The sequence below is a fragment of the Oryx dammah genome, unplaced genomic scaffold, assembly GCF_014754425.2.
Source record: "Oryx dammah isolate SB20612 unplaced genomic scaffold, SCBI_Odam_1.1 HiC_scaffold_26, whole genome shotgun sequence".
NCBI classification, from domain to species: domain Eukaryota; kingdom Metazoa; phylum Chordata; class Mammalia; order Artiodactyla; family Bovidae; genus Oryx; species Oryx dammah.
Window position 1 is genome coordinate 16,888,885 of NW_024070210.1, and position 24,608 is coordinate 16,913,492.

The 24,608-nt window shown below is 35.5% G+C and overlaps 1 protein-coding gene across 2 annotated transcripts in view; it reads right to left on the minus strand.

Moving 5' to 3' along the window:
- Nucleotides 1-2,481: 2,481 nt before the first annotated feature.
- Nucleotides 2,482-24,608, minus strand: part of YLPM1 (YLP motif containing 1) — a 61,988-nt gene continuing 39,861 nt past the window's right edge. The window contains exons 9-21 of one of the 2 annotated variants that reach the window (XM_040226088.1): nucleotides 24,264-24,459; nucleotides 23,713-23,831; nucleotides 22,910-23,064; nucleotides 19,892-19,954; nucleotides 19,495-19,614; nucleotides 19,089-19,265; nucleotides 18,919-19,002; nucleotides 18,728-18,811; nucleotides 16,467-16,547; nucleotides 13,222-13,273; nucleotides 7,935-8,065; nucleotides 3,228-3,410; nucleotides 2,488-2,901 (exon numbers count right to left, since the gene is read on the minus strand). In XM_040226088.1, coding sequence (XP_040082022.1) covers nucleotides 3,264-3,410; nucleotides 7,935-8,065; nucleotides 13,222-13,273; nucleotides 16,467-16,547; nucleotides 18,728-18,811; nucleotides 18,919-19,002; nucleotides 19,089-19,265; nucleotides 19,495-19,614; nucleotides 19,892-19,954; nucleotides 22,910-23,064; nucleotides 23,713-23,831; nucleotides 24,264-24,459 — 1,409 coding nt within the window. In that variant the 3' untranslated portion in view covers nucleotides 2,488-2,901; nucleotides 3,228-3,263. Of the gene's footprint in view, nucleotides 2,902-3,227; nucleotides 3,411-7,934; nucleotides 8,066-13,221; nucleotides 13,274-16,466; nucleotides 16,548-18,727; nucleotides 18,812-18,918; nucleotides 19,003-19,088; nucleotides 19,266-19,494; nucleotides 19,615-19,891; nucleotides 19,955-22,909; nucleotides 23,065-23,712; nucleotides 23,832-24,263; nucleotides 24,460-24,608 lie in introns of both variants that reach the window. The other variant, XR_005718629.1, reaches the window with a different exon arrangement.

Below are 24,608 nucleotides of genomic sequence, written 5' to 3' on the forward strand. Positions count from 1 at the left end.
AAGAAATAAATTTTTAGTCACTCCAATTCAGAATGTAATACTTAGTCTCCAAATGAAAGGGAGCTTACTTTGATCTGGTCAATCAACAATCAGGATTTTCACAAGGGACATGAACCCAGTCAGTAAATTTAAGATTTTATCTTTATCCAAAAGAAAAAAACCTTCTGAATTAACCATTGACATCTTAACCAAACACAAACTTCTAGAAAATTATGTGAATCAAATAAGTGCCAACAAGCAGACTACCCAACAGCTTTCAGTTTCTGTAATCAGTCACAACATATTTTGAACATGCCAGCTTAACCCTAAATAAACAATTCCCCAATAGAACGATTTCTGCATCTTATCCATGTTACTTGCACAGGGAGTTTACAGGTAGAATTCAACTGCTGCAGAAAGAGGTTTTACATTTAGTTTAAAAGATCTGAAACATTAAAAGATAACTGGAACTTCTCCAACATCAGACTATTTTGTATTAAGGCAAGTACCAATTTTAAATAAACTTAATATGCTTAAAATAAAAAATAAAAAAAAAATACCAAGCAGCTTTCTGAGCATGTTCGTAAAATGCTAGCAAATAAATGCAACCAAAGTTCAGCCCTTTGTATTCCAAGGGCATCTCTTAATAAATTTAGAATATTTGTGTTCTAAGGTAACTTGTGCTCGCACCAGATTTCTCCAACATAGTCCTGATCTTTCTCTTCTATTCTGCTTCAAGTGATAAAGTAAATATAAGAATTTCTTACCAGTTCCGTATCAGACTAGACGTTCCTCAAACGTCAACAGACTAATACTTGCTTTTTGGTGCCTGATCTTTCTCTTATTAATCCCATTCACTGGGTTATATTATACCAATTTCCTAAAGCAGGAAACATCCTATGTTTAACACCTAACAGTAATATTAATCAGTATCTTTTGAAAATCAGCAGAGGCTATTTCTGACCCTGTTCACTTTTCCCTACCACCCCCTGGAGTAAGATCGCAGACACAAAGCCATGGCTGCAAGGCAAAAACATGACAGATTTAAAGTGACTCGTGAGTGATTACCACTTCTCATTTCACTGGCATTCTGAATGCTGTCAGAACATAAAAAGGTTAAGAAATTGAAGGAAAGCATCTTCTATAAGAATATATATATACCTACCTCCTGACCTAAACAGCACATTCTAGAAATTTTGTTTTTGTTGAAAACAGACATTTGGTAGATTCAATAATTAGTAAGTTGGTCTTTGTATAAACAATAGTTCTGTTGACCATCTTGTGACGTACCTTCACTCAACATAATAAAGGTGGCTGAGAAAGATCACTACATAGAAATGTTCCGTCGGCCAGTAAGCAACCAAAGTAGTTTCTCAAATACTACAAACACCAGAAGTTACTTAATGTAGCAAATTATACATTCAATATTGACTTGTTAATAACATAAAGCCTCTTACGTTAAACATTCAAAATTGTAGGAAAGATTAAAAAGTATAGAGATTCATCAGAATTTCCCACTAGTCTTCAGTGCTTTGAAGTTCTTGAACCCAAAATAATACTATCAATATTTGAATGGCAATATTATCTCTATTCACACAACATTTAATGTAGGTAATAAAACTAAAAGGTTTTTTGGTTTTTTAGACAAAGGTAAACATTTCAAAATATTCAAGCCTTCTGTAAACAAATTTGCAGCTTACTGAGTTAGATTACATAGTGGAAATGATGCTTGAGAAAGAGGTCTCTTCTTAGTCTTCTCTCATGCTGGAAACAATTTTTTTTTTTCCTTTGCAGAATGAAAAAGGGAAAGGAGCTCCTTTTCTGTTTTTAAACAGGAACGATACTTGGGTTTTAGCTCTATGTAATTTCTAGGCTCCACCTGGTACCATTCACAAGAGATAAAATTTTAAGCAGAAGGCCATGCTTTCCAATAATGAGCTATCTGGCAAGAACCTGAAAACTTGACAGACTTAAAGGCTGCCTGCCAGAGCACTCTACATTGCCATATTCCTGCCCTGCAATCTTGACTTAAAAAACCAACAATTCAAATTCAGCAGTCAGGCAAGAAGCTCCAAAGCTTCGTAGAGCACATCAGTTTTGTCCACCCAGGAGTCAAAGTCAGATTACAGAAAAATCAAAACATTAGAGAACATGAAGGGAGAAAGTAAGAAGAGGAAGGAAAAGAAAATAGGGAAGAGCAAAGAAAGGATCAAAAAAAACCAACACAACAATAAAACATCATGATACAGAACAGATGTGCTCCAGGAACAGATAAATATCTGAAATTGTCTCTATTAGTCTTCAAGACACAAAGACAGGAAAAGAAATCAGCTATAAAACAAAGATAAGTGTTGTGAACATTGCTGAGCCTTGTGTTTACAACATGCGTTATGGAATCATAGATGTGAACAAGGTTTTTAAGATGTTCAATTAGCATATAATCAGAACACACCATATTAAAAAAGCAATAAAAATAAAATTAAGAAAACAAGAGAAAGGGGCTCATGCTGTATAGCCCATGAATCTCATGGCTTTATCATGAAAGTTTATTTTTTTTTTAATCCTAGTACAATCAGCTACCAGTTACATACAGTAAAAAACAGAAACAGCCACAAAGCAATGATGATAGAGATAGTCTGTGACAACTGTACAGAGGAGGAAACACTGGCTGTTGGAGTCCTCCAGCACACCTCCACCTGGCTTCAGCAGTTACGCTATCACTCCCTCCCTCCCCAAAGCAGTTAAAAAGAAAAATTAATGTCTTGTTCAAGTAGAGCAAGACTCTAATACCTCTTGGGGGCACTGGAGAACTTTAAAAAACTAAAGCAGTAGAAACAAAACAAAAACCGAAACGTGGAAGCAAGGGGACACACAACGAAGCTCCATGAGGCCGAGGCTTCAGATCACCTCAAAGCGAACCACCTGCAAAGAAAAGAAAAGGCCGTCACGGCAGGAAGGAGCAGACAGAAAATTCAGCAGCCCTCAGCCTCTCATGCCACTCCCTCCCGAATCTACAGAATTCAGGCTTATCCTAAGTCTTATCTTTTTATAAGTAAGCCAGGTTGCAGAAAATTGCTTCCTTTTCTCATACCCTGTACTATAAATGCTGGCAACTGGCACATACTTACTCTTAGAACCAGAAAATAATATAGGAAGAGAAGCATTTTTAGCAAAGCATGCTGTCTTCTTTATCTCAAACTCTTCAAAACAACACATAGTAGGCTATTTATATGACCGTGTACCCTTACCTTAGAGGAGTAATGACTCCATTCAAAAACTAAGTTTCATATATATTTGGTTCGATTGAGGGCTTTTTCAGCCAGGTGACCACTTTCATCTGTGATCTTCTCCCAATCAGTCTGTCCGACCACAAAACCTATGGCCCTTTTCCTATCTGCATCCTTCTTTTCTTCCAGGTCTGCCCATCTCACCTAAAAAGAACACAGTGTTAGGCTGGGCTTTAGAAAAAAATAAATATGCAAAGAGTCTCTTAGCTTTCTGAATAGTTTAACAGGTAGGATAACTAATTTGAGGCCAGGGGTTTAAAAAATTAGAAGTTAACTGGAGAACTGAAGACAGTCATACATCTTAAGTTACAGAAAGAAAACTTTAGTCAATCACAAGTCCTAGCCACACCAGCTCCTGAACAGTTCAGCCCTGTCCCCTCCACTTCTTATCACCCCTTTTCTGTTCACCAGCCTCATTTTTTACCTGAAGTAAAGAATAAAGCACTAACTTCTGCCTAGTCTTCCTACTTTCATTCTCACTTCCTCTGGTCCACTCTGCCACAACTTTAAATCCTTGCCCAACCTACAGAATAAAATCCAAGTGCACAGGTCCCTCTGGATCTGGCCCTGTCCTCCTGCAGCATCTCTGGGCAGTACCTATGACACTTAACAGATGTGTGTTCAGTCGCTATCTGTGTCTGACTCTTTGCAACCCTATGGACTGTAGCCCACCAGTTACAAAAGTACTTTCAGCTCTCAGAGCACACTGGGTCATTCCCACCTCTGTAACCCTACATAAACTAGACTCTCTTCCTGAAAATGTCTTTGCTCTAACCTGATCCGCCTAGCATTAACCCTGCTTTATCCCCCTTGTCCTTTGCCAATCAAATAATCATTGATTCCCTGGAGTTACTTCCAGATTTGACATGTCTAGTTTTGAACTTTCACATTATATTGCAATTATCCACTGACAGATCTCCCTTCCCTAACAGACCATAAACATTCTAGATCAAAGACTGAGTCTCATCTCCACATAATAAAAGTTTTTGAAATTTATTCTTAGAGAACAGGGAGCTGGTATCATTACTTTTACTGATGAGATCAAGAGACCAAGAGACAGACTCAGTTGATTATCATTAATGGCAAGATTTTCCCTACAAATATATGAATCAGGGACATTTTCTATTGGTATTCTGATATTTTTAAAATATGGATTTGTATGTATTATAGTAATAATTTTAAAAATATAAGCAGATTTAACCTGTAAAAGATAAAATACTTATAACTGTGCTTTGCAGTTGCCTAGAACCAAAGTCTACAGAGACTGTATTTTAAATATGGCTTGTGATCTGTTGTGATTGTGATCTATAACAAGGAGAGGGAACCAGAGCACGTTCATCCATGCTGTACCTGGAAATGTATAACTGCTTTGAGAAGTAAAATGACCCTCCCTATTATTGTCTATAGGAACGGTAATCAAAGGACTGGCTTCTTTTTTATTTCTTCCCCTGATAATTGCTTTTATCAACCACTTGGCTAAAGATAATACACACAGTTAACAGCTATGGGGGAAAATTGATAACACCTGATTCTTATAATGTGGGTTCCTGAATACCAAGATCTTTGGGCTTTCTGCCCATTAATGCTGATGTATTTATTCTGATAAATTTATGCACCCTCTCTTCAGTTCTCCTGGGGATCAAGGGTACACATTTTAGCAAAAGATGACTATGGTTAAGGGGGATGAAGAATGGATGGATGGACAGACAGATGAATTGTGGCCATCGAACAAAGAGACAGACTGAAGACAGCCCACATCCTTAGCACAGATTTAAACACACCAATCAGTGCTTTACATCTGAAGTTCAAATTCTAAGTCTTTAAAACTCAGATAAAATAAAGAATATGGAATTAGGAAGAAACGTAGTTATTTTTTAAAAAACCAGTATGTTTCAACACAAATGCCCAAAATTTTAAAGCTGAAATGAAAATATAAGAGGCCGCAGTTGCACAGACCTGACATACAGACATACAATTCTGTGAAAGGAATGAAATGATTACAAAAAAATGTAAGGAGCAGAATAATGACTTGCAACTAGAAATGGCTTTGGAAATGTCAAGTGTCCCTCCTAACCTTCCTAGAGAGGTACTTTTACTGACATTTACAATCTCAATTTTCTGCCATTTACCTTCGCTGTTAAGGGGAAAAAAAAAAGGTATAATAAAGAAAACTCTTGACCAATACTCAGAAGTTTATGTGTGTACATTTTAGCCACTGTCACAAAAAATCTCTCTAAAACGTTTGAGTTCTCAAACAAAACTAGGGAAATATTCACTTTTCTACAGTTATCAAAGAAACACAAATTAAAGTCATTTTATACAAAACTAAAAGTGGAAAAAAAATTTTTAAATTATATTTTAAATCCTAGCCATGTTGGTAAAACTCTAGTATGATCAATTCTACAGAACTACCTTTGTGTTTCAGAATAAATTAATCCCAGGAATCTACCCAATATTTATAAAAAGCTGGATTATAGAAATCAAACAACGCCAGGAAAGGAATGAGTAATGAGTCCTGCATTCCATGCTACCTGCAGGATTTCCTTGTGCTCAGAAGTTGATTTTGGAAAATGGCTTGAATGTTAAAAACAATTTGAAATGAAGAAGGAAGGCAGGGAGAGGAGTGAAAAGAGGAGCCACTTAATGAACTAGGATGTATACAGCTCACGCTTCTGTCCACTCAGCTTACAGAGTAAATTAGATGAGATTACACACTCCCTACTGAAGAAAGTTAATAGTTACCTAACTAAAAATGAACTAGAGAAAAATATTTCTCACTTGAGATTATTCACTGTTACACCAAATTATTATTCCCAAGAAAGAGCTATTTCTGCTTCTGTTGCCCTTAAAACTGCAATAAGAGGTATTAAGACACGTAGTCCCTGGGTAGAGCTGGGCCACCCAGACTCAGAAGGCCACTAATTAGGTCTCAAGACACACAGACAAGGGCAGGCCCAGGGACTGTCTGAACTATTTGAAACCTGGAGTCCCCTGTAACAGTATTCACTGTAATGAAGTGGCATTTTTCATTCTCTTACAATAAACATCCTTTTACTATTAAAGTACTGAGGGAATTCATTAAAAAAGAAATGATATGTAAAGATAAAGAAATGATAAACAACTTCATTCTTACTTGGCGAAATGCAAAATAAGATATCATTTTTCATCTATCAGATTGTCAAAAGTTAAAAAGTTCAGTAATAGCACTGCTGGTGCAAGTGTGAAAAAAACAGGCATTTACTTACATGTGGGTGTATAAATAGGTGCAACTTTTTTGGAAAACAATCTCATAATAGCTGTCAGAATGATACATCATATTCTATGAGTTTGCAGCTTTAAGGCTAAAAATACACCCTAGAGATACACTGTCAAAAGGCTGCCAAGACAAACGCATGCAACTTACACTAAAGTATTACATTAGCAATAAAACGAAAACAGCATAAGCATCCACTGATAAGGAAATGGATAAATAAGTGATTATTCAACCAAATGATGGTACACTAGGCAGCCGTTTAAAAAGAAGGGTAGGGAATTCCCTGGCAGTCCAGTAGTTAGGACTCGGCGCTTTCACTGCCAAAGGCCCAGGTTTCAATCCCTGGTCAGGAAACTGCTGTGCGGTACAGCCAAAAATAAAATAAAAAGAATGGGAGGTCGGTATATACTTAAAAGAAAGATCAAGACAGATTAGCTGGAAAAGCTTTATGTGGCTCATGTACAATATTATACCTCTTACTTTACTGTGTTTTAAAGGATACATACAAATATCACTTTTATTGAATTTGCCATCTGTGTGGAAGACCTATTCAACATCTTGGCTTCATTATTTCGCTCCCTATCGTAGCTAAGCTTCTTCAGAAACTTATCTACATTTGCTGTTCTGCACTTCCTCACTTCCTGTTCTTCAAATCTGCTCGAAATTTGCTTCTCCCCTCAACTCTCTAAGAAAGCTTGACTTTTTTTTTTGACCAAACATCAACAATCACCATGTTGCCAAATTCAATGGTTGAGTTCTCTTTTCTCAGTTTACCTGTCTTCTCTGTATCATTTAACAACGGACTATTCTTTCCTTCTTAAAACAGCTACCTCTATCTGAACTTCTAAATTTTGGAGTCCCGAGTCCTATTACCACTTCTAACTTCACTGGTACCTCGCTGAACTTCTGAGTTTTCACTCTCAAACTTATATGTCTCCCCTACTTGACGCTAACTCAGTAAATGGCACCACATACATGGAATGCTTATGTCCAGAATCCTGAAAAGTCACCACTGATCGCATCCATCCTGGACCCTCTACATCTGATCCATTAAGAAGTCCCACAGATGCTCTTCAATACTCTACTCACACCTGACTCTCTTGCTCCATGACAAAATGGCACAAGCAGCCATTCCAAACTCCTTTAAGGTTGATAACGTGCTAACCATGTGAGGCTCTGTTCTCCATTATTTAAGTTATTTGTACATTTTGATTGGATAATTTATAAGGTCTCTTTTGCAAATGTGTAATATGCTGCTGCTGCTGCTGCTAAGTCACTTCAGTCATGTCCGACTCTGGTGCAGTATAAACCAAACCACTTTAAAAAACAGCATTCATATTTATCTAACTTTAACTTTCTAAAACCAGATGTCTACACGGGCCTTTAACTGTTGGTGATCACTCATGGTCTCTTACCCTCTTCTTCCCAGGCTCAGAAGCACGAGTGTCATAATCATCAGGGAGCTGAAGATAGTCCTCCATTCTGCTGGCAATAGCCTCCCAGTCACGTTTCCTTTTTGTGCCAGTTCTCAAGCCATCCAGCTTGTCTGAGGGACAAACACAGAGCCGCAGCATTAAGGAGGAGTGTGGGTTTGCACACGACACACACACAAGGGCAAAGAAGGCTGGAACACCGCCGGAGGGCGCATCCACCTTTCTGAGGGCAGCACCACTTGCAGATCCAAACTCTCTTCTTGGCTGAGATAGTATCAAGTTCTGTGCAATTTCCACTCTTTATCTGGTGTTCATACCGGCAGCCTTTACATTACTATGCTGGTTTAAGTAACAAATACGGGCAGAGCAAGAGAAGACACTTGTTTACTGGCCTCCTTATCCTCCCCACCCACCTAAAATCACACTTCAGCTCTCACGTTCTGATGAAAAGCAACGTTGAGTTCTTCCAAAAGCAATTTCTTCCATTCTTTTTTGTTTTTGTTTCTTTAACACAACATTAACACCACCCATTCCATCTGCAATCATGTGTGATATCGTGTTATATGAAAAACAGGTGTACAAGAACTTAATGAGCCAAGCTAATGTTTGGGAAAGTTTTAGATGAACAGTTTCTTGGGATTTTGACCACTGTGACAGGATTTGCCGTAAGTTAATGTTTACAGGTAAGTCGATCATACAAATCACCACTTTCTTTGGTTATACTTTAAAGTGCTGCTGACTATTCTGAAGCTGAGGGCTAGTCAGCCAAAATGGCTGGATCTGAATTTTCTTTCTGAATCCTCAATCTGAGAGGCTTTCCAAAGGTCCCAAACATTAATCAATTAAATTAACAGGGAGTGCTGATTCAGAAATTATGGGTTTAGGTGTCTTCAAGAACACACGATGGAAATGTGTATAGTCTTTTTTTATTGGTTGTTAGTTGTGATCTTGAATTCTACATGTGAAATATTATGAGTTATATATATATATATATATATATATACACACACATATATATGTACATATATATATTTATAAAAGCTACACTGAAGCACTAAACTCTTGGATCATCTACAGTTATAAAACCACACTATTATTAAGTAGGTCAATAAAGGAAAACCTACACACTTCAGAAACATAATAACCACACTCCATTTAACTCCATAAATGGTGAAAAGTATATATAATAGAAACCTTTTAGGCATCAAGGCAGACAGAACGTGAAAGAAAAGTACAATGGAAGCAGGAGGCAAGGTGAGTTTATGCTTCAAATGTAGAAATTACACACACAACTAATTGTGCATACCATACAGATCTCAAAAACCAGTAAGATTTTGCATACTTGTCAAAGCTTTTATTTCCTAAGCCCCACCCCCATAAAAGCAATATTATCGAAAAATCAGCAAGGCAAACTACAACACTTTACAAAACTCAAGAAATTTTTATCATATCACTTTGGCAAATTTTTAACATGGATGAGTGCAACAGAAACAGTCTTCTAACCTCCTCTGTAAATCACATGCCGTACCAAGGGGCTCTAACCTATATGTACAGGACAGGCCATATTACACAAGATCTTACAGGTGACACCTTGATTGCACAGGGACATAGAATATGGTATTAGAAAAACCAACGAAGCCCCACAAATAGTAAAACTGTTCTCAGTTGAATAGTGTAAAGTATCAGCCGCTCCAACACACTTATTGAATAAACGTCAAAGGATTTCCAAACTTAGTAAGATCAACTTAGACATTAACATACTACAAAGGAAAATGTCATATTTCAATTCCAAGAATAGAACATGGTCAGGCAGCAATTACAGAAGGACAGTGTGAAAACTACAAGAACTCTTCCTCATACACTGGGTGTATGACAGGAGTTACACACCAGGAGTTTCACATTTGCAACATGGAAGTTCAGAAGCATATGTATTTCTAGTCTGAACACCCTTGTTTGTAATGTTTAATTTGAAATTTTATTGTGCACAACAAGTTTAAAGTTTCCTTCTTGGAGCTGAAGAAAGGTTCATACCTCCTCCACATGGCATCCTGGAAACTCAAACACACAGATGTATGGCATAAGATGAAGGAAGAGGAATCTGGGGTATTTGTTAGTTACAGAAGACGACTGGTATCCAATACACTCATACTAATGATTTTCAGAGGTTTGAATTTCAAAAGATGAAGTTTGAAGATGAAGATGAAAGTTTAAATATCCAACTCTGTAGGTCACAGAATTTTACCATATCTTCAAAACAGTATATTATATATAGCACAACAGAAAAAAATTTTTAGATACATCTATGTTTTCTAAACATAAATGATATTTCTGAAAATTTGCTCATGATGAACACACAAGGGTTACGTGCCTATACAAAATAATAATTACATTCCAACTGGGAATAGATGAAACTGCCTGACATATAGAAGGCCAGTACATAGTAACTGCCTGACATGTAGAAGGCCAGTACACAGTAACTCATACACAGAGACAAATGACACTGAGATGAGAAAAGCAAAAGTAAGCTATATGAAGAAACCTAAATTAGGATGACAACAGTCTCAAGTATACTTTTGGTTTTTCACTGTTTGAGAAACCAAAATCATGTCAGTGGAATTTAAGCAGCTTGAATGCTGAATCCTAGCATTTGATGTGGCATGTAACACCCACCCTTGCCTTAGGGTGCTTGTGTCCCAGCCGGAAAAGAAGCAAAGTGCTACTGAGAGTGGGTCACAGACAGTCCTCCACAACTCCATGACTGCCGAGCCTGATGCAACTCAGGCTAGTCGTGAATTTTCCTAAAATTACACTGCTTCTACTTTAACACACACACACACACACACAGGCTGAACTGAATTCTATACTTAATGAACACAGATCAAGACTCAACATTAAGATTTAACAGTTGCTTGAAAGATTACAAATAAGTGAATATTTTCTCATTGGCCAATTCATCTGTAAGTTAAAATTTCTCCGTTACAGATTCAGCTTGTCTAGCTCAATACATGCCACCACTAAAGCTCAATATGTGTCCACTCAGCATAATCATGTTACCAAGAGATATTTAAGAAATGTTGGTAAAATAAAGTTGTACCTGGTAGTCAAATCTATTGAATTTGTTATGATAAGGAAGGTGACATAAAAGAACAGAGCCCCGTGCTTTAGGCTCTTCTTCTTCTCAATTGGCTCCGTGGACCAATATCAAAGAAGTACTTTCAGGAAGGCTCACACTCCTTCCTCGATAGATGATTTAGCTCTCAAGATAACAAGGTGGTGCAAGAGGCAAGTCGTTATATGGAACATCACTGTCACAAAAACAAACCCAGCTGCAAACATTTAAGAACTTATTTTCTAGATTCATTACTAGATCTTCAGTGCCTTTAACTGAAATGGTTTATTTAACAATTCTATTTCTGGCATTGTCTTTAAAATGGACTGCATCTGTGGGACTTCTCTGGCAGTCCAGTGGTTGAGATTTGGCCTCCCAATACAGGCGGTGCAGATTTGATCCCTGGTCAGGAGGCTAAGATCTCACACGCCTCACAGCCAAAAAAAAAAAAAAACAACCTAAAATGGACTGAATTTGTATTGAATGTATTTTCTGAGAAGCAAATAGCAGACAGGCCAGAATTTTTTCTGGAAAGTGATATCAAGATTAATGTCATATTATCTTGGATAATCATCGTAACTAAATTACATTTTCCTTTCTCTTTAGATATTAGAAAGGAAAGTAAGAAGTTAAAGTTAAAAAAAGCATTATCCTAGATAATATATTACAAAGGCCTCTTAAAGATTATATGCTTAGCTAAAATATTGTATAATTCCCATATCTCTTTAATTACCATTTCTCTTTGCCCCAAAAGATAATCACTACTTAGAAAAGCAGGAAAGAGGAAAACGATCTTATAGTCTTATAGGTTATTCTATAAGTACAGAACTTCAGATTTAAACTAATGTTAAAACAAACATATTTACAGCATTATTATTTAAAACTAATTTGTTATCATTTTCCTACATACTTAATTGCATTTAAGCACTTTTGAATGCTTTAGAAGTTCAGGGAAGGAGATAGCTGGTTATTATTAAAATGGATTTCCCACAGAGGAAGGACGAATGGAAGAATATGTCAATAACCACATAAATTTTTCACATGCCGTAGACTAGAAAAAAATTCTAGACTTTGCATCAAAGCATCTATCCCAACAATATGGTAATACTACTGTTTACAGAATTATCTTTTAACATTAGATCTGGTCAAAATCAATGGCTCACATGATCAACTGAGCACAATAAAAGGCACAGTCTATGCAACTGTGTGTAAAGTGCACCTCTCTGATGTCAGAATCACAGACAGTATATACCAAACAGTGAAGCAGCTAAATTATTCAAATTTGTTCTATAAATTTAAGGTATGTTTCTATGGTTACTTCAGCTCTCGGGGTTACAGCATAATTACAGAAGAGAAATGCAGAGACCAACAGTCATACTTCATACAGTAGCATGGTCCATCTTTTAAAAAAATCTTATATCACCAGCTTAAATTATTTACTAATACATCTTAATCAACATATTAAATGGTTCTCTTTAGGTGAGATTTAAAAAAAAAATTCTGTAATATTACCATGAAATACTGGTGGAAAATTCATTGGATATATGTAAGAACCCCACGTTAAGCAACTCCAATATTTTATTTAGACAATAATTTTCACCAATTTACCTTGTAACCTGCACTAAAGACCAGCTGGAGGAAAATTTAAATAGAAACTTACAAACCAGGCTCCCCAAAAACCTAAATTATATATCTACCTCCCCCACTTACAAATTTTTATTATACAAATAAAATAACTGCTTTTTAATTTTTAAACTTCAATATTTATTATTTTTACTATCACTGTTATCCAAAATATTCATAATCAACTTCAATTTTGAACTGCAGTTAAATATTCTTTCATAAAGATAGAAATCTCATCTACACCAACATTTCTGATTAATAAAAATGAATCGATTTTAGAAGTTACATTTCTGATTAATATAAATAAATGGACTTTAGAAGTGACAATATTTTATTACTGAATTTATCACATATTTGCATTTACTGTCACAATATATAAAATGAAAGTCAGCAAAACAGACTGAAGATGTAGTAAGGTAGGCCTAAAATCTTTGTTTAAGCAGAGATTTGGGGGAATTTGTTCTTCTTACAGCAGAAAGATCTATGACCATTACCATCAGGTATCACATATAAAAACAGGAAAAAGGAAATACCCACCTAGCTTTGCCTCAGATGTGTCCATCTCCCATTTGCTTTTCGGAATGTAACCCTAAATCGTACACAGAGAGAAGCTCGAAGGGTTAGAAAGAGACACATACATGCATATCACTTTTGAATTGGAAAAGCATTACAACTGGGAATGGATTCAGTTTCCACTCACTATTTATAAATATATCCTTAGGGAAAACAGTCTCATTATCTCTGAAGAAACTGAATTACCAAATTCACGCACTTCACTACCCAGATTTTAGGACAGGCACTTTAGAATAGTATCATGAAGGCGCTCTGAGGCAACTACAGTTCAGGACACACAACTGTAGTCTGAAAAACAGCTGTATAGCAAATACAGTAAGAATGTATGGTAGTTACTATGCTAAATAACATCATTCAGAGTAGCAGAGAACTTATCATACTAGCCAAGTTATTTCTAAATACAATTGCTATTATCAAGTGATAGTAGCCATGAGGTCCAAGGAGTATTCTTCAAGACAGTTACTTTGTATTCCAGTGTAATTTTAGATACTCAGAAGAAAGGAGGAAACTGGGTATCACTGAACACAATTATTAAGTTCAATATTTTAAAATGATTCAATCCATTTACCAGTTAGGTCTTACAAAGACTAATTTTACTGAATCTATTTCAGAATATTACTTTTTCATCAACTGGAAGCTAGATTATTATTTCTGATGTTTTTTTAAAAATTACACTTTTTCTATTATATAAAAAAACAGAAATCTCCACAGGCAATTTATGTCTTATTTAGTAAAATAACTGAGTGGTTTATTTCAAAGTCCTATTAAGATTTACAAATTTCCCAATGTACCTATTTAACTATGCAGTAAAACCTTTCAGTTTATTTGCCTAGGAAATGTATGCCTTCTCCATATAATTCACTGATTTATAATTAATTTCCATATAATTCACTGAAGTAAAACAGGTTTCACTTCATTTGGACTGTGTTCTTCTCTATTAGATCTTTACATACAGAACTTTAATATTAGGACTTCTTATATAGGACAGATTCATCAAAGGTGTCAGCATCTTCTTTTAAGAATTAATGTATCTTTCTACTATTGGGAATGCTGAAGTTCACAGAATAGACTGACACACAGGTAAAGTTGGAAAGTATGTTGAACGGTTCATGACAACAGCTTCTGTGTAAGAGTTTACTAGAGCATTATCAATCTTCCAGGAAATCAACAGGTTTTATACATTTGTAGTCTTTAAGCCAAACTAATAATTCAACTTCAACTAATTAGGTAGTATTTCAGATTATAAATTATATTATCTTTTCCAAATACATTTTCAATAACAAACGAAGACAAAGGTTGAAGTGATGGTGCTAAAAGTTTGGTACTGATGGAATCTGTACTGTTATATCTCAAAAATCATCTAAAAACCTTAAGTGTCACTAGAATAATATATTTTAAAATTCTGAGTCGTATCTACAAGGTCCACTGAGGCATTAAAGAAGACAAAATATCATACCAATGATCCCCCCAAAGGAGTCTCTTGACCAAGAAAAGTATGGATTTCACACAGCTGTAGTAATCAGTACAGAGCAGAAAACATAAAGTTGAGTGAAGATTCCATTAAAATGGTCTGAATGACAGGAGACTTGCTCTTAACCCTTTTATTAAAATTTTCCAAGAATCTTTTACTCCTGGAATAGAACCCAACAATAGGAGATCTGGGTTCTGCATTTTGAAAAAAGGTTAAGAGAAGTTTTATTACATAAAGGTTAAGTAAAATGAGTATGTTAAGCTCTCCCTGCTGGAACTACCCTTTTCTTCCTTAAAATTTAAAATCATCTTCTCACTCTATGGAACATTAGGTTACTTGGAAATAAAAGAGATAGTTCAGCAGGGTAGAGTTCTAAAGTTTCAATGCCATGTTTCTGGTGAAAAAATATTGTATTACAGTGTGTTTCACTTTAAAAAATAATAGTACATTCAATTAAAAGTTCCAAGTTTTGACCTACACCTAAGCAAGTCAGATGTTATGAACCATATCCTGAACTGAAATCTCTACAAAGGAAGACAGAGTTTCAGAGAGCTGACATTATAGGTTTCTCATATGATGGCTTTCTAGTATGCATGCTGCAAGTAACTAAATTTGTCATTAGCCATATTCCAGGACAGCGTGGACCTTTAAGTGAATTTCCTACCTACACCTTAGATCATGTATGTTAAAATACAATCTAATTAAATAAAAAGACTTTGTTTAAAGGAAAAAAAAAACATACTGAGACTCAAATGCCATTAACTTTAAAGCTTATTTTTTAATCCACATACGAAATCTAGGAATGTAGAGGTTGACACCATCTCTATGCAAACACACAGTTTCTATCCAGAGTCCTCTATAACACACATGGGGCGATGAAACCACTTCTTAGCATGTATTCTCTAGGGGGAGGAATCGGGGTTCTCACTTTGTACATTTTCAGAAGAATATGAAAAGCAACTTTAGCAAGGGCTGAAGTATTAAATAAAACAAATAATATTTTGAATTAAAAAAGCAACACTATTTCAAGGCATTGCTAATCTCTGTACCGCATTAGCAAACACTGAAAATAACATAAGTCTGGAAGTCACATACTCTTGAATGACAGGGTAAGGCAGACATCACAACAAAGGTGTGATCAAAAGCATTTACAGTAGGTACACGGGAACTCTGAATTCACACTTACGTAAGCCTTTAATTAGCCTAAGCAAAATGCATTGCCTACACAGTCAAATCATTTTCACCATCACTTAATAGCATAAAATGCGGAAGAACAAATCCGGGAGTCAGTGGCAACCCTCTGCCTCCTCATTCAATAAGTTCTTCTGCCTCAGTTTATAGAAACTCAGTTATGAGCTCTTATAGCAAAGAAGAGACAATTATGCATAAGTTGGATAGGCTGTACCATGTATTTGCTGGAATGTAAAAATGCTCTTTCATATGTAATTGATTTTCTTAAAAAGTATATTCCCCTAGAGCCACCCACAAATAGTTGAGTGAATACAAGGGTACGTTTCTTAGCATTCTTAAAATTTTCTTGTTAACACAGTAGAGGGTTCTTTTCCTTTGGTCGGGGTAAAAATAAAAAGTATCCAAAAGTCTCCGTGAAGATGATTCTGGAAACTTTTACCATTAAGGTATATATCAACAATAGTAATCTGACCACAGAGATGAATTTAAACCCTTAATAATTTTAATAAAGAGACACTTTGTTCAAAGTGGTTGTTCTGTCTCCTACCAGTTCGCTTTCCTCTTCCTCTGCATCTTTCTTTTCATCCTTCTGTTCTTCAATATTTGCATCAAAATCTTCCATCTCCACCTACACCACCACAATAATCACACATAAAATAGGCTGAGTTAACATTCAGGAAAATGTTGAGTCCCTCACTGAGATCTGAAATGAGCACAGTTGCCCAGAGCAAGATCCACAGACTCGCTGTTACATACTAAGAAATTTCTAATACCCTAAACTTTGAAACAGAAGTGACAGACAAGATAATATTCCTGCCTTTCATTTTCCTGAGGTATCTATCTGTATAATTCCCTGTGAAGTTGAATATAATGATCTAAGTTGATGGTTATCTGTTTTGAATGGCTATAGATTACTAGGATTTCTTTTGAAAACCTTTAGCAAGTATTTTTTCAATCACGTAAAACATGTATAATTCCAATCTCAAAATGTAAGAAAGGGTATAGTAAGAAGTCAGGATGAGAGCTTGGCCCAGAATAGCAGCAATGCAAATAGAGAGTAGATAGACTACAGAAGTATTTATAGGATGAAACTGACAAAATTTATAGACTGTATAGACTGACTACATGGTGAAGGGATAGAGTCAAACAGCAGTACAAAGGGAGTCAAAAATAACGGAGAGTAAAAGAGTCAGGGCTTCAGCAACTAAGTGATTGATGGGTTACTAAATAAGAGATTATTAGAAGAGGAACAGGTTTGGATGAATTACACATTGAATAGGTTGAGTTTGAGGTATTTTAAGGTTAACAGTAATACATATCTTTTGGTACAAAATTGGAAAATAATAGCAGAATTGTAAAAATCACCCACAACCTCTCCGCTCAGATATAATTACTGTTAACATATTGATAAAATTCATTCCAAGCTTTACAATTTAATATTAAGGTCATATAAGAGGCAATTCAAGGTACCAGAAAGACTCTTTACACAGAATGTGCAGACTGAGAGCAGAGCCTGGGATACAGCCCTAAAGAAGTCTAACATTTAAGGTCTGGGTAGCAAGAGAAGCCAGGAAAGGAGACTTGCATCATGACCTGAGATTCAGGAGGAAAATCAGGAGAGGACAGACTCACAGAAGCTGAGAAAAAAACGTCTTCAAGAAGGCGGACACAGTCACATGTGGCTGCAAAATTATGCAACAAGAGAAGTGTGAATTGTTCCTTGTCATGGAACTCTCTGGTGAGAGTCTCTAGAGAATGGCTGGGACAGGAGCCAGAAGGAAATGGGTTGACGAGTGGCAAGGGAGGCAAAAACACATAAAAATACAGTGGAAACACTGAGTATTGATAACTCTCAATCACAGGAAGAAGTCAAATAAAACAGAGGAATATAACTGATTAAAAGAGAAAGATCTCTCCTCTTCCATGATAAAGATTTATTTTTACCAAACAAATAATTGATTTAGATAAGAATTATCAATCTATGAAAATCTGTCAGGGAACAGGATATTAACAGTTTCAAAGTATCTCCCTACAGATCACTTATTACAAAGAGAAAAATGTAGAAAACTTTGAAGATATCACCAAAACCTAGTGATCAACATTTTAATCAACAATAATAAAATAAGTTGACATCATATGACTCCTGATATGATGTACTAAGAACATGTCACTTATGTAGCATTCCTGCTAACATTTAACCTAAAGCTAATCATGACAAGCCTACAATGATGGGAGCTAACAAAACAGTTAACTGACCAATATGCTTCAAGATTTCTTTGTCTTTCATGACAGTGACATAGCTGAGAAACCATTTTTTCTATTAAAGGACCAGATGCTGGATTTTAAGAAACTGCTATAAAGCACATTACAGAAACAACTGGTGAAATAGGAATATGGACTGTACATGAAAGAATTTAGGAAATTTATATTACCTAATATGGGATCTTATCAAATGTTAAATTTCTTGAATTTGATAACTGAGATTTCTACTTCTGTAAGAGAATGCCCTTGCTCTTGGGAGGTATCTTCTGAAATACTTAGAGGATAAAGGGTTTATGAGGTCTGCATTTTTATTCTCAAATGGTTTCATAGTAATAGGAATAGTAGTAACAGTAACAAGAAGAAGAAACAAGAAATCTAATAGAGAAAAATGTGACAAAATATTAACAATCAGTGAATCTCAACTAAAGTCATGCAGGTGTTCTTATACTAATCATGCAGCTTTTCTGTAATTTAAAGTTTTTTCAAAGTAAAAATGGTGGAGAAAAAGGTGGCTTCTGCACTGCTTTCAAGCCAAAGGACACTCACCTCTTCAATAGCGGCATCTTGCAACAAAGAACGAATGTCCAGACGCATCATATGACGAGGGGCAGCTTCCCAGTGATCAGCCATCTAATTGAGAGATTCAGGAGCTCAAGTTATCTCTGGAAGCTACTCAAAGAAAGACCAAGAGACCATGCTATGCCCTCTATGTTTTCTTAAAAAATAATAATAATCACCTTATTTATTTCTTTAAGCTTTCGTCCATGAATATTCCTCTTGCCACAAGTCTGGTTATCTGCACTCATTTCAGCCAAATACACCTAAGAAGAAACGAATATTGATTAAGCAAACAAATACAAGACTTACATGATAACACAAAATACTCTGAAGTTCTTTAAATCTATACCTCAAATCCCTTGGTTTTTGCTGCACTCCAAAACTGGTCGAAATGTCTAACTCTGTCATTGATGGCATCCAGGATGATGAAAGGGAAAAAGCCATCATCCAGAGTCTTTTTGAAAGTTTTGAACATGCTGGTACGGTAGGTTTCCTCCATCTCAGCTTCATATTCATATTCCATTACCTAAGATCCCCACAAAAGAGATACAGAGTTAGCAAAAGCAGGAATCACCTTACATCTCTTCCCTAGTTAGCATTTGGATAAAGATAACTTTCCTTCTTTCTCAGGTGTAGTCTTTTCCTTCACACCTGAGCACTGAAGTTTGTGTTCAAAAAAGTCAATAATTTCTCTCTGAACATGCTTTCAATACTATTTATGAATTAGGATGTAATCTGAGAGGAATATAGCATACCTTCTTTTTCACTTTCTTTCCAGAATCTGGATCTTTTTCTTCTTTTTCTACTTCAGTGATGAAGTAATCATCCAGGCTTAGAACTCTGGGTGCAGGTCCTCCGAATTCTACCTCCTTATCCTAAGTATCAGATATTCAAGAAAGTTAAAGAGAATTTATGGAATAAATTAATAAATGTGCACAAAGTTTTTTCTTATGGCTAAATACCACACAATCTTCTTGTGGTTTCAAATCAAGCTGGGGCAAAAGTATCTGCCTAAGCAGATCAAAATGATACAGCACCACCTGGGCCAACTAGAGCGGATCAAAGAGGAAATACCTGTATCAACATCACGTTGCTTGTTAAGAAGGCAAAAGGCTAACAAAACAAGTGATGCTTTCACTTTTCCATACTCACTCGAATAAGTTTTGCAACATGGGTCTTTCCACTGCCTGGCAATCCTCTCATTATAACAACAATCTGAAACACAATTAAAGAAAAAAAATCACTTAGTGTTTTTTTTCCACAATGAATTGATCTTAGCATTAACAATGACCTAATATTCTCCAGGAGAGACCATACCATAGGCCATGAAATAAACCTTAACACATTTGAGAGGACAGGAATTATACAAAGCATATCCCTGGCCACAATGGAAAGAAATTTAAAAGTTTGGGAAAATGTAAAAATGAAACACCATACTCTTAAATAACCAATAGATCAAAGAAGAAATAAAAACAAAAATCAGAAAATACTTTGAGATTAATAAAAATGAAGACACAACATAAGAAAATGGAACAAACTAAATGTACTAACAAACGTTTAGTACTAACAAACTAAACGTAAAGCAAGAAGGAAGGAAATAACATTAGAGAAGAGGTTATTAAAACAGAGAACAGAAAATTAAAGAAAAATCAATGGAACCAAAAGGTGGTTCTCTGAAAAGAGCAACAAAATTGACAAACCTTGAGCTAAACTAAGAAAAAAGAGATAGGAATAAGAAAAAAAGAGAGGACATGAGTGGCAACCTTACACATATTTTAAAAGGGTTATAAAGGACTACTATGAAACTGCATACCAACAAACTAGATAACTCAGAAAAAATGGACAAATTCTTAAGAGAGACACAAGCTACTGAAATGGTCTCAAGAAGAATAGATAACCTGAACAAACTTATGACAAGTGAAGAGACCTAATTAGTAGTCAAAAAACTGCCAACAAGAAACACCCAGGTTCCTCACTGAATTCCAACAAACATTTAAAGAAAAATACCAACTCTTCAAAAACACTTTCAAAAAAAAAAAAGAATAAGAAAGAACAATTCCCAACTTATTTTATGAGGCCAGTATTTCAAACCAGCATATAATCTGATACCAAAACCAGACAAAGACATCACAAGAAAATTTGGTATCTCTTATGAATACGGATACAAAACTTCACAACAAAGTATTACCAAATTGAATCCAGCTACATATAAAAAGAATTAAATAACATGACCAAGTAGGATTTATCCCAGAGATACCAATTAATATCTAAAATCTGTTAATGTAATAATACATTATATCAATACAATAAAAAACAAAAAAATCCCAATGCAGAGAAAGCGTTTAACAAAATCCAACATCCTTTCATGATAAGAACATTTACCAAATTAGAAATGGAAGGGAACCTCCTTAACTCGATAAAGGACATCAAACGAAAATGCACAGCTAGCACAGTACTTAATGGTTAAAGACTGAAAGTTTTCTTTCTAAGTTCAGGAATAAAACAAGGATGCCCACTCTCACCACATCGATTCAACACTGAACAACGAGGCAAGAAGAGAAAAGAGGCATCCAGACTGAAAAGTAAGAAGTAAAACTATCTCCATCTGCAAGATGATATCATCTCAGATACAGGAAAACTTCCAAGGAATCCACTAAAAGTCTATTAGAACCAATAAATGAGTTTAGCAATGTGGAGCAATATACAATCAATATACAAAAACCAACTGTATTTCAATACAGCTGAGCAAGCCAGGAATGGAATTAAGCCATCCATATCTCTCTTTTTTTGATGGCCCTGCTGTGTGGCTTACAGGACCTCATTTCCCCAACCAGGGACTGAACCTGGGCCACAGCAGTCAAAAGCACTGAATCCTAACCATGGGGCACTTGAGCCATCTACATCAATAACAACATTACACATGAATGGATTTAAGCAATCCAATTAAGAAGCAAAAATTATCAGACTGCTTAAAAAACATGATCTAAACTATATGCTGTCTAGAAGGAACATATCTCAGACTGAAAGACACAAATAGATTGAAATTAAAAGGATGGAAAAAGGTATCAGCAACCACAGGAAAGCTGGAGTAACTATACCAATAACAGATGAAACAGACTTTAAAACAGTGACATACATACATATATGGAGTCAAACCTCTGATAGAAATCCCAGTATCAGTTTATTTAAATGGAATCTAATTATTTTCCAATACAGGGAAAATGTAAGAATGTGTATATATATATGGAGGTCACCAGGAAAGTAAGTCTAAACTAATTAAATTCTCCTAATTCTTCCTTTTAAATTCCACATGCCATAAGACCAAATCCTCTTTCCCCTTCTTCAAAGTGCAATTAATTGAGTTCTTCTTATTTTCTATAATTTAACACTTAAAAAAAAATGTTTAATTAGGGAATAATCAACACTTTTTTGCCAAGCAATTAAGCTCTAATTTCTGAGATTCTAAAGGGTAGGCAGTTTATGAGAAATGATGATTTGGAGATGGCAAGATGCCCTGAATCTGATATTAATACTATGTCACACATGGAGACAACCTAAATGAGTGGATGAATGAATGGGTAAAGAACATACATACACACACACACCACTACTCAGCTATAAAAGAGAGTGAAATAATGCCACGGATGGACCTAGAGATTATCACTAAGTGAAGTCAGTCAGAAATAGAAAGACAGATACCATTATCATATGACTTATGTGTGGAATCAAAAATATGACACAAATGAATTTATCTACAGTACAGAAACAGACACACATACATAGAGAACAGACCTGTGGTTGCCAAGGTGGGGAATGGGGGAGGATAGACTGAAGTTTGGGATTAGCAGATGCAAACTATTATATATAGACTAGATAACAGTAAGGTCCTACCTACTGTATAGCACAGAGGACTATGTTCAATATCCTGTGATTAAACCATAATGGAAAAGCATATGAAAATATATATCTATACATGTAACTGAATCACTTTGCTATACAGAAGAAATTAACACAACCTTGCATATCAACTATACTCCAATAAAATAAGTTTAAAAAAAAAAAACAAACTACCATGTCACAGAAAAGTACAGAAATTCTGTTCAGGATACTAAAAAGATCTCTTATCAGCTTCCGATTTGCAATAAAACTAGTCAACCACACAGGACTCACTCTCTCAGGTCTGCTCTCTCGGCCAGGTGGTTTCAAAATATCATCCACATTCTTAGATTCAGGTTTCTTCTCAACCCGTGGAGCTGGAGGTGGCTGGTGGCTTATTGAAGGAGCTGGCAGGGGCATTCGCTCCTCTGGGTAACTTCTTCGTTCTCCTAGAATGCCAGCGGTTGAACAAGATTACTATTTATATAGTAATTATTTAAAATTTTAATGCTCTCCACTCTTCCTAATATATATATGTTAATATATACGAGAACAAATCGCCAGCTTAGGAAAACTTATTCACATAAACAGGTATGAATTTCTCGTTTAAATCTAATTTATAACAGTGAAAAACTAAAAGCAATCTAAGTGTTCAAAAATGAGTCTTACGTCTTATTTACTGATGAACTATCATAAAGCCATTAATATAATAGATTTACATACAGAAAAGTGTATACAATATAGTATCAATGAGAACAAGCACAATAAAGAAACTGTATGCAGACTTTGTTTACAACTTCATTAATATGTATGTGAAGAGAGAATGCGAGGAAATATATAAAATTGCAATGGCTGTGGTATGGTAGGTAGGTGGTGGGATTATAAATGATTTTGTTTCTGTCTTCCAAAATTTAATTATGTAAAAAAGGCAATTTACATTTTATTTCATATGACTCTTTTTGGTGATGATGTTGCCATCTCTGAGAAATCTGTGAGTGTATTTCACTCTGAAAGTTTGAACCCACAGCTACAATCAAAAGCATCTCCTATAGTTTTCTATTCTCAGCATCTTTATAGTTAGTAAGGCACTAATCTACCTCCAAACATGGACGGTCCTTCATAGGCTGGTCGGTCAGACTTGCGATCATAGGAAGGCCTATCAAACCCTCCTCTTCTGGATGAGGAATGGTCTTTTTTGTCTCGATATGACTGAGTCCTAGAAAGTTTAACAGGAAGTGCTTTGGTAAATAAAAAACCATTATATCCCCAATTTTCTCTATGGGAGTTACCATTCATAATCAACATTTATATTTTTATTTTGCTTTTCCATTTAGATCTGCCTTGCATACACACATCCACAGAGCTCACAAACAGCAAAAATTGTCTGCCTATTAACTAAGCAATGATTACAACTCTGTTGACAATACTCTTTTCTTTCTCCATCTCCCATTTAACTCTCGGAAATTCAAGCTCGCAAAACTCAAGAATCGAGTCTCCTAAAAATTGGTACTCTTCTTCTTCAAATTATATACACACATGCATGAGAAAAATACATCATTTACTAAATTTCCCTTAACTACACTGACTTTTGCTGAACTTAAGTGTATGGTAATTTGCACACGCAGCAAAGACAGTTTTCATGGCATACCTATCATCTCTAGGTCGGCGTTCTCTGTCAAATCGATCCCGGTCATAGTCAATAACACCACGATCCCGGTCTCGATCTCTATGTGTCTCCCGATCCCTTTTGAAATCTCGATGATCTGCCATGACATTGCTTTGACGATCAAAATAAGGCTCACGATCTCTGTCTCTATCATAACGATCTCGTTGGCCTGCATGCTCTGCAAAAACAATTAAAGTTAAGAACTACATCCCTTTTCTCCTGAAATAAAAGCAGAAAAATACAAATCTAAATTTAGAACTAGTATAAATTGCTGCCCTAAATTCAACTTATGAATCCTTTAGCTATATTAAAGGGAGGCCCAGATAA